Consider the following 15929-nt stretch of genomic DNA (forward strand, 5'->3'; position numbering starts at 1 on the left):
GCCCTGACCGCTTTGGCTCAGTGGGTAGAGCATCTGCCTGTGGGCTAAAGGGTCCCAGGTTCGATTCCGTTCAAGGGCATGTACCTTGGTGCGGGCACATCCCCAGTAGGGGGTGTGCAGGAGGCAGCTGATCGATGTTTCTAAGTCTCTATCCCTCTCCCTTCCTCTCTTTAAGAAATCAATAAAATATATTTAAAAAAATACAGTTCCTCATGTTGTGGTGACCCCCAACCATAAAATTATTTTCGTTGCTACTTCATAACTGTAATTTTGCTACTGTTAATGAATCATAATGTAAATATCTGATATGCAGGATGTATTTTCATTGTTACAAATTGAACATAATTAAAGCATAGTGATTAATCACAAAAACAATATGTAATTATATATGTGTTTTCTGATGGTCTTAGGCGACCCCTGTGAAAGGGTCGTTCGACCCCCAAAGGGGTCGCGACCCATAGGTTGAGAACCGCTGGTCCTTTAAGATCTTTCCTGATTCAAACTCCAGGGTCTGAGCTGATGAGCAATGAGCCACAGACATCTCACTTAGGTCTTCCTGGCATACCATGAGGAGGAGATGGAGGTCAAGCTCTCTGTGCAGCTTCCCCAGACGCAGGCCTGCTTCTTTGGCCCTGGTCACTCAGCAGTAGAACTCAGACAGGCCTGCTTTCACCAGCCATAGACCGCAGGTTCTGAACATTGTCTAAAGCCTGGAGTAAACTGGCCCGCTGCCCATGTTTGCCCATGGATCAAAGCTCAAACGGTTATGGTGTACAGAGCCTGGGGTGGGACCCAACCGCATCTCCACTTTCGTTTAAGAGCAGTTTGTTTTCTCTTCCTCAAAGGTACCCTTTACATTCTGCAGACAAGTCTATAGACACTTGGGTATTTACAGGAAGACCTGCTGGCATAACCGGTCTCATGGTTATAGACCATGAAACAGAAGGTGCTTCTCCATTTTGGGAAATTTCATACAGCTAAGAATAAACTTGTTCACTCAGAATAGATTTTTGGGTCTCACAAAACCTGGAAAAACTCTTTCTTAGTGTCTGGTTGTTTATGGAAAATAGGACATCTAAGTCGAGGCTCAATTCATGTCAAATTTTAGCTTAATTAAAAAAAAATACTGGTCTTTAAAAGTAAGGATTGTGTATAATTTGAACACTGGCTCAATAGCTTAGTTGATGAGACTCAGTGCTAATAAAGTTGACGTTGCAGATTCCTCCTCAAGAATGTGTTATTCTGGTTGCAGAGCTCAGTGGGCCCTGTGAGAAGGATCAGAACCTTTTGACTCAAGAGACCCAGAGGTCTCTTAAGCTGTATGTTCTCCCGTTGAAAGAAGTTATCCCCTACGTATTCCCAGAGGGAAGGGTAAGGGAGGAAGTGCAGGGAGTTTTAGCTGGCCCCACTGTGTCCAGGACACCCAGTGCCAGGCTTCCTTGGCTGTTCCTGCTGATGAATGTGGCAGACTGAATGAGAGGGTGTGCACGATGGCACGCCCCTCCCCGTGCCTGCCAGCTGACCCTTTCTCTACAGACAGGGTAGGAGGTCTTGGGCTCTTTTATAGAGTGATCAGAATTATACTAGGAAGGCATCCAAACTCTCTTCTCATTATCTGCATCATTACTGCTTTCTCAAAGCACTAACCTTTCCTCTACATGTAGAGCAATCTGTTTAAGCTGTGAATATCCCCAAAATGCTTTCAAAATGTTTCACGGAAAGCTAGGGGAATGGTTATGGCTGTACAGAACTGGCCCAATCATTTACTGTGTGGCAAAGAAGTTTAATTTAATTACGTGGTATTTTGCACAAATTGGAAGGAGGGAATGACAGGCATTTTGTGGTGTTCTGGGGAATAGATGTCTGACATCTATACAAAATTTCCTCCTGATTTCACTATGTCTAAAAGCTAATAGTTAGCTGTTGCCTCCCCCCACCACAGACACCCATATACACGCCCGCCCCCGCCACTGGAGCCTTCATTAGACTAAGAAATGTACTTAAGATAGGAGACTAAAAGCATGTAGATGAAGTCATGCAAATTTGATGGAGACATTGCTTTAAGTAGATGCTGATTAGTAAGATCCCTCAGGTGGGAAAGACATGACAGTGTTTATGAACATCGATTATGTATATATTACCTCATTCATTCCCAAATATCCTGAAGTTATTATCTACATAAGACTGTATTTTGTTCAAAATGCTGTAGTAAGATTATTTCCATTTGGGTTAACATCTGCTCTCTTCTCCCAAAGAGTTTCCTTTAGTTATGGAAATTTAACAGTCCAGGAAAAATTAAAAAAAGCTTTGTGGGTTTGTGAGTCAGTAGTTCTGAGTTTTAATTTACTGACTGAGAACTTTGATAAGGCACCTGGCATCCTGGTGAGTTAGTTTCTACTTGAGAAAAAGGGTGAGGGAGGGGAGATGGAAAAACATCTTTCACGCTGGAAAAAAATATATTGTAAAGATTTAAAAAAGTCTAACATTCTAATATTGGCAGTGTTTTAAACGAGACTGTGCCAAGTCCGAGCATGCCATGAAGGCATGGGCAGGATGTATGCCAGACCTACCGTAATGGTAGAGATTTTTGGGCATTGACTACACTTCCTGTTGTCTGAATAGACATGGGGGCAATTACAGAAAAGTGGCCGAGAGCCCAGGACAGAGGAAATAAAGGGGAGGCACAGCCACAGCTACTTTGACTTGGCGTTATACCATGTTGCCATCCTCTTGTCTTTATGAAACTAGAAGGGCCCTTGGGCAGCTGCCAAATAAACCTTAAATAATATTAAGAAGGGTTTATGTGAAAAATGAATAGGAGTAATGGGAATTTGGTAGGTCTGGTGAGTTAGAAGTTTGTGGTTAGTCAGATATTTGAGCAGCCATCTGTAGACATACTTCGGAGATATTGTAGGTTTGGTTCCAGACCACCACAATATAGTGAGCTGTAATTTTTTGCTGATGGAAGATTTTGCCTTTATTTTGTAAAAAAACACACAACATCTGTGAAGCACAATAAGACAAGGTATGCCTGTATGATTTGGGTATTAAAGAGGAAGGATGATTTTTCACTGGGGTGGGTGAAGGCTCCATTCAAGAGAGAGCCATTGTGGGTCAAGTGTAGAAGGTAGTAAGGCATGAAAGAATTGTTAATGAAACACTCCTTGTGTGGGTGAAGGCTCATAAAAGCCTCTCTCCTGAGCTGGGGCATGTGCCAGCCTCAGGTAGATATGAGTGAGGCTGATTTTGCCACGATTAGCAGAGTTAGTTGAGAAAGAAAGGAAACGTGGTCTTATTGGTGGATCTGAGTCTGTAACTGAGTTACAGCTCAGACGCAGTAAAGCAGTAAAGCGCTCCAGGGCGCACCAAATGCTGTGTATTCATTGAAGGTTCCTGTTTGTCTCTTCCAGCTTCTGCTTCCTGCTCCCGGTACCTAATCTCTGCTCCTGCCTTCCACTTTCCTCCTAATGTGAGCTCAACTTTCAGCTTTCTCTCAGGTTCTCCCTTCTAGTCACTGGGCTGCACCCCTCTCCTACAGTGTGCCCTCTCTCTGTGTGTACAGTGAAGGGGTGTTCTTTAACCTTCCATTCCACGTTAGCGGAATAATACCCATTTCCTCCTATAACATGGGAAATTTGTCTCCTGCTCTGTCTTTACTGACCAGAATAAATACTTATTTTTCTAAGCCAAGTGTTAAAAAAAAAAAAAAATACAGAGTCCACCCTGCAGCTGAAAAATATTTTCAATCTGATAAATACATTTGTCCTACTACTTTCACATTATGTGACTTGTAAGATGTACCAGCTCTCTCCAGTGGCTTCAACTGTACTATTATACCAAATCATTCTGCATTTTAATGTATCTCCTGCTTGCTAGATAAGGGCCTAGTCCTTTTAGAGAAACCTAATTAAACTATTCAAGGACACCTCCACTTAAGTCCTATCTTGTTAGAAGTGTTCATAAGAAAAAAATAATTCGGAGCTCCAAATGCCTTAATTACTTCCAGTGGCATTCAATATCGTAAAATTTGATCACATTTGAATACCTCCCTTATGCCTGTTTAACTAGGTTGTAGCCTGTGGCCTTTGATTCTTTAAGTTTTTCTTTTTAGGACTGTACCCTTAGGAATGGAGCGGGGGGGGGGGGGGTTGTTTGTTATTAAGGAGCCATTTCCACTCAGTTTTGCTCCTTTGTTCTTAAATACTTTGGTGCTATTTGGGAGTTTCCCACTAATTTTATTAAACTCCTTTTTACAGCTCTTCCCCTTTACTTCCATTTCATGCCCATTTTCTATTCTTGTTTCCTGTCCAAATCTGCTTGAAAAACCATCCCTACTTTTTGCTTCACCTCCTAGTGAATCCTGTGACAAGCGAACCAGCAGTGTGAAATTTTTATGGATCTATTTTCAGTTTTTTTAAAATCAGAATTCTACCTTGCCCATACCTGGTTTGTTTTAAGCTTACCTTAACCATTCAGGTCCTGGACCTTGGAACTAATTTGCATTATTTACCACCGCACTGGTCTTGGCAGCAACGGGGCCACCCACGTGCCTGTGAGAGCCTCCTGGCCACCTTAACCTAAGCTGCTTCTGCATTTACTGGTTGAGGTGTTTCTGTTTGGGCCAGTGAAGGGTTACACACACTGAAGGACTTGGAACCCCCACCCCTAGTAGCCGTGTAACCATTTTTTATTATGTAAAAACTTACAGTTTTAGAATTCTGGCTTTCATCAGTGCTTGAATACCATGTATTTCATGCTCTTTAGGATTGGGTTTTCCAGCTAGAACACCTGTGCTCACCCCACCCTATTCCACACTTTACAAACAGTTCATGATTCTCAGTCGGTTATGACTTCCCACTTCCCATTTTGTTAGCTTTATTCTCCATTGGTGTTTTGTTTTTGTTTTTTAAGGTGTTAGAACTTATAGCTTTATTGGGCTATGCTTTCTTCTGGAGTCCTAATAAAATAGTTGTCTCTTTTAAATTGTCCCATTTATGTGTCAGTTTTGACTTATTTTAAAAAGATTATGCCTCGTGAATTGAGCAAGTCAAGATTATAAGCAGAGGGAACTAAAAGATGCTTTATCAACGTGTCTTTTCCTAATTCCCAAAGCCAAATGCTCTTCCTCTCCTTGAAAATTTTCCCCTTCAGAATTTGTTCTTATAGAAGTCTGTCCTGTTTTTCCTTGGCACTTGCATGAAACAATCACACTTCTTTCTTCTTGTGTGTGATATTTTCTCCTAATTTCCTGTCTGCAGAAACATTTTGTATGTGCCATTTTGTGTGTTGTGGCCGGTCTAAGCCTTTCCCCGCAGCCCAGCCCTAGTCCCTCCCATCCTCAGTGGCTGCTACACTTAGGGCAGCCAGACAGTCTGGGAAGGGGATTCAGGACATCCTCTTGGCTTCAAAGAGTCAGCTGATACAATCACAGTGGACTTAGTGTTCCTGTGAGAATTAACAGGCCGGGTTAGGAAGCCCTTAGATAACAAAGCAAATTTCAGGGCCCATCTCAGCAGAGTGCTAACTCATCACTGCCTATGCTAAGTGAAAGTTGTCCTTTTCCTTTTCCTAGAAGTTTCAGATACCTGCAAGAGAGACCTGTGTGGAATGTCAGAAGACAGTCTACCCGATGGAGCGTCTCTTGGCCAACCAGCAGGTGTTTCATGTCAGTTGCTTCCGTTGCTCCTATTGCAACAACAAACTTAGGTAAGTTAGACGGAAGCAAGCCATATCTCTGCATAGTTGGACCCCCTGGAAAGGAGTCTTTGGCTTTTAGAGTGCTGATACTGATAGCTATTGTGCTGAGAGTGTGCTATTGAAGGCCCCTGAAAAAAGTAAAAAGTACCATTTAGTGACAAGTATTTCATATCAAACGGTTGCGGTGTTTGGAACTTCTTGGTACATTGATATCTTAATTTACATGTTAGGACTGAAGCTTAAATAATAGAGTTGCAGGTGTTATGCCCAGAATTCAAGATCCCCAAGAAACCACGCCAGGGAGCCAGTCCGATGCAAAAGCAGAAGGTCCTTTATTGAGTTAGCTAACCCGACCCGGGCCTCCAGTCGACGCAGCGACCGGAAACCGAGTGCTACTCACGAGAAAATCAGGGCTTTTAATAGTGAGGGGAGGGGAGCTGACTGTGGGCCCTCCAATTGGCCAGGCACCAAGTTGGGTCTTGTTCCCGGGCGTGGCCAGCAGGGGCCTGGACCTCCGGGAAGAAGGCACTCCTCTGCCTCTGCCCCAACATGGAGGATCCAGGGCAAGATAGAGGGCATAGCCCTCGCCCTTTCACAGGTAAGACTCCCTATGACCCAGTCAATAGAATGTTTTCCCTTTGTGTCAGAGAATCATAAAGTTAAGAAATTTTAGGAGGATAATTATCTAAGCTCTTGCTTCAATCTGTTCTGAGTACTGTATAAATGGTAATAGCAATAATCATAGACCCAGAAGAGCATGTATTTTTCTGTATGTTGCTTCGTTTTCGCTCTGAGAAAAATAGTCATTATGTGTATCATTTCTTCCAAGTAACTCAAAGTCTGGATGTAAATGTGGCCAATTGGGGGAATAGTCCATATTAACTCACTGTAATTATAGAATCTAGAGAAGGAAGAAGCCAGTATGTCACTTCCTCCAGCTTTCCTCCCAGAGCAAGCATCCCTTCTAAAATGCTCTTGAAAGATGTCCTGGCATCTGCATGACACTTCTTCGGGCTTGATGCCTCACGACAGCCAGTTCCAGTGTGAGATGGCTCTAGGTCGGCAACATTCCTTCCACTGAATTTTTCTGGGGCCTTCAATAGCACACTGTCAGCACAATAGCTATCAGTATCAGCACTCTAAAATTTTTCTGAATTTTCTGAATTTTTATAGTTCTTCTGTGGAAAGGCTGCTGTTTTTATACCCCCTTTAAAATGTCTCACTCTGTGAGAGACACCAAATCTCCTAAAGGCCTGTCCAGCACTGACATTATTTTAGATGTACGTCCTGGCAACTGCACACCGTTCTCCTATTAACTGTATTCAGTCGCTAGTATCTGTTGAGTCCCAGCGTTTTGCAGCACTTTGTACCCATTCCTGTAGCGATGTGCTTTTAAATTATAACACAAATGGGAAATTAGGAGGAAGAAGATTCAACTTTTACAAAGGTATACCATTGTAAGTAGTTATAGGTTGTAAATACTTAGGAAATATATGAGTGATCAGAGATAGGTGGGATTACCTAGGCAAGAGTTCCTGGATAAAGTTCTGTTTTTGTTTTTCTCACAGTTTTGACAAAGGGTAATGAAATCATTTGAAAATGAGAAAATGTACCAGGTAGAAAGCTGTCTTGTGAAGGTTCAGGTCTGGAAGTGGGCGTGTTTTTTTTTTTTTAATAAGGATAATAAAACTGTTGTGCTTTAAAAGAGTAGAGAACCCAGCTGGTGTGGCTCAGTGGTTGAGCATCCACCTTTGAGCCAGGAGGTTACAGTTCAATTCCTGGTCAGGGCACATGCCCGGGTTGCTGGCTCAGTCCCCAGTAGGGGACATGTAGGAGGCAGCTGATCAATAGTTCTCTCCCATCATTGATGTTTCTATCTCTCTCTCCCTCTCCCTTCCTCTCTGAAATTAATTTTAAAAATATATTTTTAAAAAGAGTAGAGAAAAAATAAATAAATACACCTTATTGCTACAGAATAAAGATAAATAAATAAATAGAGAATCCTAGGTGATTGATGTGTTTTTATATTTTTCTCACTTGTCATCTTCTGAAAATACTGCAATTGCCAGATTGCAGCCTGCTGGTGTAAATAAGAACATACAGATTTGTTAACTTCATGCTCTTTTTCTTTCAACAATAGTCTTGGAACATATGCATCACTACATGGGAGAATCTATTGCAAGCCTCACTTCAATCAACTCTTTAAATCTAAAGGCAACTATGATGAAGGCTTTGGGCACAGACCACACAAAGATCTGTGGGCAAGCAAAAATGAAGATGAAGAGACACTGGAGAGACCAGCCCAACTTCCAAATGCAGGGGAGACCCCTCAGAGCTCAGGGGTAGAAGATGCCCCCATTGCTAAGGTGGGTGTGCTGACCGCAAGCATGGAAGCCAAGGCCTCCTCTCAGCCAGAGAAAGAAGACAGGCCAGCTGAAACCAAGAAGTTAAGGATCGCCTGGCCGCCCCCCACTGAACTTGGCAGTTCAGGAAGTACATTGGAGGAAGGAATAAAAGTATCCAAGCCCAAATGGCCTCCTGAGGATGAAATCAGCAAGCCTGAAGCGCTGGAGGATGTAGATCTGGATCTGAAGAAGTTGAGACGATCTTCTTCGCTGAAGGAAAGAAGCCGCCCATTCACTGTAGCAGCTTCATTTCGAACCCCTTCCATCAAGAGCCCCAAATCCTTGTCCCCACCTCTCAGGAAGGGCTGGAGCATGTCAGAGCAGAGTGAGGAGTTTGTAGGAGGAACAGCAGCAGGGAGGAAACAAGTGGAAAATGCCAATGCCTCTGAGAAGAATGGGAGTGTGGGAAAAACAACCTGGCAAAACCAGGAATCTAAAGGAGGGGAGGCAGGGAGGAGAAGTAAGGAAGTTTATGGTTTTGAGATGGGGAGTGAGAATCTTGTAGAAAATGGTGCAAACTTAGATGAAGATGATAGAAACCTTTCCAATCAGCAGTCTCCACTAGAACCCAAGTCTCCAAATTGGTCCAGCTTTGCAGATAATACCTCTCCTAAAGAATTCACTACTCAGAAGTCCCAGGATGTGGGATTCTGGGAGGGAGATGTAGTCAAAGAGCTGTCTGTAGAGGAGCAGATAAAGAGAAATCGGTACTATGATGAGGATGAGGATGAGGATGAGGAATGATAAACTGCAGTGGTGCTGGGCCTTACCTTGTGCTAGAGTTAGTGAGCCACTGCCCTTTATCAGAGTGATGTATGTATACAGTTATCTTAGCATAAACTGTAATTTATGGGGAAGTAATTTTGGGAAACAGTTCTTGCTTCAAAAAAAAAATAATCCCATACTGCAGCTTATCTCTAAATGCTAGAGATAACATTACCTAAATCCTCGATTTTAGCCATGATGATATACATAAGTGCGTTAAGGTCTTATAAAAATGGAGGGGAATATTCCAACTGATATAGTCCAGACTCCACTGTGTTCCCCAAAGGCAATATGAAATATATAGATGATTAGTATAGTACATTGTTACTCTAAAAATTGAATCATTCAGAGGGATTTAGGGACTTAAACAATATTACTGTATGCACTTTAGTATAAAGGGCACAGTTTGTATATTTTTAAATGAATACCAATTTAATAATTTAGTATTCAACTCTTAAGAAATCAAATATTTAGTCTTTTTTTAAAAATTTTAGGTTAACTATCTTACTCAGATATATATGGGGGATTTGCTTTGCATCCTGCTCTTGAAACCACACCCTAACCTGGATTCTTGAGATATAACACAACCATCTTTCTGAAACACCTTTTAAGCACCTTTGGTGCTTGGAGAGATCCACTGTCTTCCAAGTAAACTATAGTATTTGCCAATAAGTTTGACTATACCCTAAGTGATTGATTGCTTCTCTGGTGGTAGCTGTGGTTCTCATAATTTGCTAAAAGATACAATATTTTATTAAGATTTTTATATTACTGTTTGACATGTTTCATGTTACAGCAAAGTGAGTTTAAAGAAGGAATAACGGGGGTGGGGTGGGGGGTGGGGGGAGTGAACCGCCTTAATCCACTTGAGCTCAGACCCTCAAACCATATATTTCGCTTCAGATATTCCCTTTCTGGGACACTAATTTTTTAATTCCTATCAGCTCTGAAATGTATTGATTTTTATGGCAGACAGTATCCCCAGGGTGCAATTAAACCAATTATAGGCCTTTGTGTGTGTGTGGTGGGGCGGGGGGAGGGGGGGTATGTTAAGTCGTTGGAACATTATAAACTTGAGTACATTTGTTGTACATAATTGATATTCCAAATTATATGTGGTGAAGGGAGTTGTTAAGCTATAGGCTTTTCTTTGTACTACATTTTTAGAAATTTAGCTCTAATATTTTTTAGAAATGTAAAATGTTCTGCTTTCTTACAGTCTTGCTTAGTCTGAAACATTTTTATTCAATAAAGCTTTAAATTTACATTTGAACTTTTCAATGTTCCTTTTTCATTATTATTTTTTTTACGTTGTTCCAGTCTCTCAGGACCTACTTTTACCTTAGTTTGGAAAGAAAAAGATCTGATGTGGGTTTAAGTGAAGTGCTATTAATATACCTCACCACTAGGTGGTGGTGTTGGGATGATTTTAGGGGCTTTCATCTTGAAGGAAGACAAATTTTTCTTAAAAATTGAAAGCCACTTGGCAAGAGAATTAATGTGTACATTCAAAATGCGCCATTTGTTTTACCAATTCAGAATACAATGGTGGGTTTTTATTGTTAATTGTACTCAACATTTAATAATTTACCTTAAAATTAGGCCTAAAATGCCAAATGGAATTTCCAAATGCCTCTGCTGAAAATGGACTTGTTTTCCACTCTGAGCAAAGGCATAGTTGGTTGTTTGATTTCCTTGCCTGCACAGGCAATCAACCCAATTGTTAAGGCACTTTTTTTTTTACATGTTTCATAATAATTGAACAAATGTGTTTTGTACCATGGGAAGTATGGATTTTCTTGAAGACAGGCATGCTTTTTGAGTCATCTGTTATGTTTTTCAGGTGTACTGTGCGTTTCAGGGTTTTGCCTGGTTTTCTAACTACTTTTTGCTCTTGCTCCACCATAAGTTAAAGTCGGTTAGAAAGCCTTGTTCACTAAACAGTTATCCAGAAGCTCCTGCTGACCTTCATAAAATATCCAATCCTGGCTTCAGTTTAGCTACCCTTACCGTGACACACTGCTACTCTAACTTATCTACATGATACAATATCTACTGACTTTATACAATAAAGTCTGAGCGCCTATGGCTGGCATTTATGGTTATCAGTTGAGTATGTCACCATATATCAGGTACATGGGGACTGAGAGTACACTTAGAACCCTCTTCTATGCCTTTCAAGGGGTAAGGTAGACATATTATAGGTAAAAGAGAACTAGAAACGAGAACTAGCTCCATAATCAATATAATAAAAGTGTCATTTAAGAGAATGACCAGATAAACATTCTTAGAAAAACAATCAACATTCTTAGAAAAACAAAAATGACAGCCAAATAAAAAGTGTTTATTGTTTATTCTCTCAGCTCTCCTGAATGAAGGCAACTTGTTTGGACTTGATATGCTGATGGTGGCAATAGGATGATGTTTCTTATTTGGTGAACTGAGAAAAGGAGACTCTTCAACACCATCTTGCTGCTGGGATCACTTCTGGCCAAAGCTTTCATTACATGTTTCATGAGCAATATGTTTTGTAACAGCCAAGAGGTTGAGAAATGGAACAAATGTGTTTTGTACCATTTGGGGATAGAGCATATATATACCTGGTATATATTAAGGGTGTCCCAAAATTCACACAAGAAGTAATTTTAATAGAAAACACGGGTTTATAATTAAACATTTTAAATATTGATTCATAAAGTATACAGTATAGGATTATGTATGGAATAGCACATCGGGTAAATGGCCTCCACGGCTTTGCTGGCACATACGCAAAGCCGTGGTCTTCATTGGTCTTCATTGGTCTTCATTGTCCCTGCTCCTGGGCCATAATTGGTACTTGGTAATGCTTATTAAATTGGGATTGAAATCAAAGGGCAACAGATATTAGAATCTGATTCAATAAACCAAGTAAAATTAGCCTTTTATTTTTTGTTGTTGTTGTTAATGCTCACGCAAAATTCAAATCTTACGTGAATTTTGGGACACCCTATATATTTGTTTTTTAAGAGAGGGAGAGGGAGAGACACATACTGATGTGAGAAACATTAATTGGTTGCCTGCTGCACGCACCACCACTGGGGATCAAACCTGCAACCTGGGCATGTGCCCTGACTGGGAGTTGAACCTGCAACTCTTTAGTGCATGGGACTACGCTCAATCAACTGAGCCACACGAGCTAGGGCTGGGAATAGCTCTTGAGACCAAGATCATTGTGTGTTTGTTCCTGCATGCCAAGTTAGCACGTTCTCTGTTCCTTGGGGCTCTGATTTGAATTACCATGGGATCATGGAGGAATTACTTCTTTTAAAATGTGTCTTGAATACAGATAGGGTAGTTACCATTAAGCTATTGTTGGGTTTGGAGAAAAATGGTTTCAGGCAGTGGTTCTCAGACCAGCAGCAAAGGCATCACCTATGAGTTTTTTTAGAAATTAGAAATGCAAATTCATGGGCCCTACCCTGAACCTCCTGAATCAATCTCTGTGGATGGGGCTCAGGAAACTTTTAATGAACTCTCCATGTAGGGGATGGAACAAGCTAATGGCTGAGCTGGGGCGCACTGAAGTTTGAGAACCACTGAGTTAAAGCAAACCTAATGTACTCCTTAGAATGGCTGGAGTTTTGTTTTTTCCTTTTCTCTCTTTGAAACCCTTTAACTGCTGCCATACTAGTTATAGTTACTTTATTTGTCCTTAGATAAGAGGTAGAGATTTAGATTTTTAACTTATTTTAAAACCATTCTAGTTAGCCACTGGCGGTGGAGAGTAGGCGGGTCCCGCTGAGATGAGGGGGGAGTAGAGAGATGAGTACAGCCTGCCTGGGAGCGGGAACGGGAACAGCTTTGAGTTGCCTGGGCTGAGAAAAAGGAATGTCCCTTCCCTGTTAGGGAGCTAGACCCGAAGAAGCGTGGCCGAAACTGATAGCAACCAGCGTTGTGAGGCCAGTGGGGGTGGGGCCAGGGCTGGGTGAGGGGCGTGGCTCCGAGGCGGGGGCGGGGCTCGGGAAGGGGTGTGGCCAACCTGGAGGGCGGGGTCCACCACGAAGTCCGCGGAGTCCGGGGTGAGCGAGGTGGGCGGGGAGGCGAGAGGGGCGTCGGAGAGGCCGGGCTTCGCCGAGGAGGCTCGGCTTCGCGGAGGAGGCACGGGAAGGGTTGTGACCAGGCCTGAGACGTGCGGGGAACGGGAAGGGGCCGGAAGGGGGCGGCCACCGGCCCGGCCCCGCCCCGGGGCCGCCTCCCCGCGGGTTCCGTTGGCTGTGGCGGCGGCTGAGGCTGTGGCGGCCGCGGGGCGGGCGTAAGATGGCGACAGCGGCGGCGGGCGCCCTGGGCCTGCTGTGGGGCTGGCTGTGGAGCGAGCGCTTCTGGATGCCCCAGAACGTGAGCTGGGCCGACCTCGAGGGGCCGGGCGACGGCTACGGCTACCCGCAGGCCCGGCACATCCTCTCGGTGTTCCCGTTGGCGGCAGGCGTATTCTCCGTGCGGTTGCTCTTCGAGCGGTGAGAGCCGGCGAGCGGGCGGCGCTGGGGCCGGGGGCGCGGGCCGGGGGCCGCCGAGGGCCGGAAGCAGAACCGCGGGGTGCGCCCGGAAGCAGGGGCTCCGGTGCTGGGGGCTCCTGGGCTCCGCGCGGGACGCGGATGCGCGGAGCGGGGCGAGGTGGCCAGGGTGCCTGGGCAAAGGCGGGGAACTTGGGGCGTGGACCACGCTGGAGTGAGAGCGAGGGGGACGCTGGGCCATTCAATTCCAGGTCCCGGAGGCTTTGGGGGGACGGGGGTGGGGGGGGGGATCTTCCCAACCTCCACGGATTCTCCAGACGGGGAGGCAGGTGGGGTGTGAGCTGCGCCGGGAACCCGAAGCGAAGAACAGGCAAAGGGCCACGGGCACCCGAGCTAGTTGGGGCCATGCGAGCTGAAGGGTCGGCGCCAGAGCCGGACGCTCAAGCCAAAGGGGCGGGTTCATGGGGATCCAAGATTTGCGAGGATACTTCAGTTTCTGAGAGTTGAGGGGAGCTGGATTATTTATTTAGGCCCCAAATGTTGGTTTGTCAGCTCTGGGACATGTGTTTGTGTTTCAATAAAATTCCGCCAGGGCCCGTGAGAGAGCAGGGTGTGGTGGAGCCCGAGGCTTCCAAAGGATGGAAAGCTGTCAGATTAGTTGCCGACGGGGCCTCGGAGGCCAGAGATGGAAGCGGGAGTGGCCATCCCGACAGGATGGGGAGCCCGAGGGCTTAGGAGAGAAAACTGCTGCACGGAGTCAAACGTCTGAGTTTAGCGGAGTCACAGCACACTTTGTTCGGCCACGTTTTTGGAAAAGTGATTGATTTCCCTTTTTTTGAGTGACTGGATTGTCTCTGTCTAAGTAAGATAAAGATATTCAGTGGGAACTTGGTGTGGTGATTTTATAAAGTGGACTTACGGCTGCGGGTGATGTTGATCAAGTCTACTCAGCCTCTGGAAAGGAGACTTCTTCCCACTAGGTCCTGGTAGTGAGGTGGCACTTTGACACCCTTGGTTCATTTGGGCTTTATATAGTACACGGATGCCCGTCCTGGGATGCTACAGATAAAATAATCTGTTACTCTCTGAAAATTTAATGTTACCTGTTTTGGATTACTTGTTTGATTTTCCTACTACTTATGACACAAAAATCTTTCAAAAGTGTTTATTATGTAGCTAGCTAGTCATTAATCCATTTATTCATTGTGTTTGTATATTATCATCAAAGTGTTCTGCCAGATTTCAAGTGCAAAATATGACGCTTTTTTTAAAAAAAAAAATGTTTGTATTGATTTCAGAGAGAGGAAGGGAGAGAAAGAGGGATAGAAACATCAGTGATGAGAGAGAATCATCTATCAGCTGCCTCCTGCACGCCCACCACATGGGACTGATCCGGAAAACCTGGCATGTACCCTGACCAGGAATGGAACAGTGACATTCGGGTTCAGGGGTCCTCGCTCAGCCATTGAGCCACACCAGCTAGGCTGATGCTTTTAATTGTAGCAAATGAAACCCAGTTGCCTTTTATGGGTCCTCGGGAACTTAGTGCTGCAGTTTTTAAAGTATAGTCATTTTATAAATGTTATGGGGGTGGAGATACAGACCACATATTTCTCTTAGGAGTAACCTGGATCAGGTTAGTGACAGGGGTGGCCAAACTTTTTGACTCAAGGGCCACAATGGGTTCTTAAACTGGACCGGAGGGCCGGAACAAAAGCATGGATGGAGTGTTTGTGTGAACTAATATAAATTCAAAGTAAACATCATTACATAAAAGGGTACGGTCTTTTTTTTTTTTAGTTTTATTCATTTCAAATGGGCTGGATCCGGCCCGTGGGCCGTAGTTTGCCCATGGCTGGTAGTATCTATATGAAGCCTGAAAAAAGAGGAAGACAATGTAATGACTAAAAAGGAAAATACATAATTCAAAACCTGCCCAAAAAATTCATTGTCCTAAGAAAAGATTCTGTGCTTCCTACATAAATATATACGAATATGGAAGTATCTCCACGTTAGTGGCAAGAGGAAATAGCTTGTTGCTTATAAACACCCATTTTATATAAACTTACATTATCTTCAAATTTCTAAAAAGTTCCCCCAGGTGGCTGCAGACTGTCTCCTGGCAGAGCCACTGGAAAAGATCCTTTACCTGTGGGAATTCTATCTGAATGTTTCTATGGTGCTCCAGTGTCAGGAGAGTAGGGGTGGATGGGAATACTGAGCTGAAAGCATTCTCATATGATATTTCTTGGCTAGTGTAGATCAGTACTTTGTTCATCTCATGTTTGATCTTAGGAAAGTTTAACCCTAGAAGCAGTCTTGCTATTTTGTTTCTCTTTTAAGACCTAATACTTTAGCAGTAAAACTGACTACTAGATTACTAGTTCTTCTAATTGTGCTGGTCTTCCATAAAGGTAATAAATAGAAGCCATTCTTATTGAGTATAGAAAAAAGATATATCAAAATATTGGTGGTGTTGTTTTTCCTACATTTCCTCATTTCTCAAATCCTACCTACTTAGTTTCTAGAAGCAATTCTGTAGTTATCATAGACCCGTGGTCCGCAAACTGCG

At 43.5% G+C, this 15929-nt stretch overlaps 2 protein-coding genes across 5 annotated transcripts in view; both read left to right on the forward strand.

Moving 5' to 3' along the window:
* LIMA1 (LIM domain and actin binding 1) overlaps positions 1-10134 on the forward strand; it is a 98316-nt gene extending 88182 nt beyond the window's left edge. For both annotated transcript variants that reach the window (XM_081082643.1, XM_081082644.1), the window contains exons 10-11: positions 5573-5706; positions 7838-10134. In XM_081082643.1, coding sequence (XP_080938769.1) covers positions 5573-5706; positions 7838-8846 — 1143 coding nt within the window. In that variant the 3' untranslated portion in view covers positions 8847-10134. The remainder of the gene's footprint in view (positions 1-5572; positions 5707-7837) is intronic.
* Positions 10135-12942: 2808 nt separating this feature from the next.
* Positions 12943-15929, forward strand: part of CERS5 (ceramide synthase 5) — a 36421-nt gene continuing 33434 nt past the window's right edge. Inside the window, exon 1 of one of the 3 annotated variants that reach the window (XM_081082648.1) lies at positions 12943-13360. In XM_081082648.1, the coding sequence (XP_080938774.1) occupies positions 13164-13360 (197 nt within the window). In that variant the 5' untranslated portion in view covers positions 12943-13163. The remainder of the gene's footprint in view (positions 13361-15929) is intronic. The other 2 variants (XM_081082647.1, XM_081082649.1) reach the window with 2 other exon arrangements.

Source organism: Myotis nattereri (genome assembly GCF_964212035.1).
Source record: "Myotis nattereri genome assembly, chromosome: 2".
In the NCBI taxonomy this organism is placed as follows: domain Eukaryota; kingdom Metazoa; phylum Chordata; class Mammalia; order Chiroptera; family Vespertilionidae; genus Myotis; species Myotis nattereri.